Here is a 1,811-nt window from a genome sequence, read left to right as displayed (position 1 = left end):
AGAGAGAGAGAGAGAGAGAGAGAGAGAGAGAGAGAGAGAGAGAAAGAGAGAGAGTAGGGAAAGAGGGGTGAAGGTTTTTTAATTGAAATATGGGTATCATCACATATTTAGAAATATATCTTTAATGAAATACAATAAACATGAATTATTCAACTTACAGATCTGTTAAGCTGGAAAGATATTTGAATATTTCTGGTTTGATTTCCTTCATATCATTACCACTTAAATCGCTGTAAATAAAGATTTAGTTAAGAAATTGTATGGATCAGATTTGTGAAAGAATATTGAATGTCATGTCTAAACAATTCGATTATGGATGCAGAGTAGATTATGATGATGAGGTATTAGATAACGATAATGGGGATAAAGGTGGTGGTGGTGGTTGTGTTGCTGGTTATGGTGGTGGCTGTGGTAGTGAAGTTGTTGTTGTTGTTGTTGTCGGCACTCCGTCGCTGACGACGTCGAGGGTTCCAGTTGATCCGATCAACGGAACAACCTGCTCGTGAAATTAACGTGCAAGTGGCTGAGCACTCCACAGACACGTGTACCCTTAACGTAGTTCTCGGGGATATTTAGCGCGACACAGAGTGTGACAAGGCTGACCCTTTTGAATTACAGGCACAACAGAAACAGGAAGAAAGAGTGAGAGAAAGTTGTGGTGGAAGAGTACAGCCTCGTGGAGCTTTAGGTGTTTTCGCTCAATAAACACTCATAACGGCCGGTCTAGGAATCGAAACCGCAATCCTATGACCGCTAGTCCGCTGCCCTACCACTGGGCCATTGCGCCTCCACTGGTAGTGAAGTATATGATGATAAACTGGAAGACATGAAAATATGATGTCAGTGTTGATAATGTTATGATCCGGATGATCGAATGTGATGTTGTTCAGTGCGATTATCCTGTCAAGGTTTAGGATTCCATATCTATGGAAATCAAAAATATGATATTGAGGATGTTGATGTTTGTGGTGATGTTTCTGTAGCGATGATGGTGATGATGCTGAAGATTGTGCATCTGATCGTGGTGTCTGATGGTAATGAATGATGTTGATGATGAAGAGTCGGATGTTGATGTTGACGATGCTGATGACAGATAAATATAGAAATGATGAAGAAGATGATTACGTCGACGATGACGAAAACGAAGAAGTCGATAATGATCATGGTGGCGGTGGCTCTGATGCAAATAGTACAGGTATTAGATGCATAGAAATATAGCAGCAGATAGAGAAACAAAAAATTATGAAGAAATCATAAGAGAAAATGAAAGGCACGCGAAATATGGAGAAGAAGAATGTGGAGGAGGAGGACGAGGAGAAGGAGGAGAAGGAGGAGAAGGAAGAGGATTGGAGGAGGAGGAGGAAGAGTATTGGAGGAGGAGGAGGAAGAGTATTGGAGGAGGAGGAGGAGGAGGAGGAGAGGAAGAACAACAACAACAACAACAACAAAAATCAATTTGTATAAAAATTAAAATCAGAATAATATAGTGCTAAATATACAACTGCGAGGGTAAACAGTATTGGTTTGGAGAGAAAACATGTACATGATATAGAGACTGAATATTGCACGCATGTTGATACACTCGCATTATTCATATACAAAATATACAAAGATAACACACATACACATACACGCACACGCACACACACACACAAACATATATATATATGTACATGTGTGTGTGTGCGTGCGTGCGTGTATGTGTGTGTGTGAATGTGTGTGTGTGAGTGTGTGTGTCTGTCTGTGTATGTATGTCTGTGTGTGTGTGGTTGTGTGTCATTGGTTTTATATATATATATATATATATATAT

The 1,811-nt window shown here is 39.8% G+C and overlaps 1 protein-coding gene across 1 annotated transcript in view; it reads right to left on the bottom strand.

The window, feature by feature from the left end:
* LOC106883583 (toll-like receptor 5) overlaps nt 1–1,811 on the bottom strand; it is a 62,510-nt gene that overhangs the window by 47,711 nt on the left and 12,988 nt on the right. The window contains exon 7 of the mRNA XM_052977853.1: nt 159–230. Coding sequence (XP_052833813.1) covers nt 159–230 — 72 coding nt within the window. The remainder of the gene's footprint in view (nt 1–158; nt 231–1,811) is intronic.

This window comes from Octopus bimaculoides, chromosome 29, assembly GCF_001194135.2.
Source record: "Octopus bimaculoides isolate UCB-OBI-ISO-001 chromosome 29, ASM119413v2, whole genome shotgun sequence".
Taxonomy (NCBI): Eukaryota; Metazoa; Mollusca; class Cephalopoda; order Octopoda; family Octopodidae; genus Octopus; species Octopus bimaculoides.
Note: the sequence above shows the minus strand (reverse complement) of the source record. Positions and strands in the feature narration are given on the sequence as shown.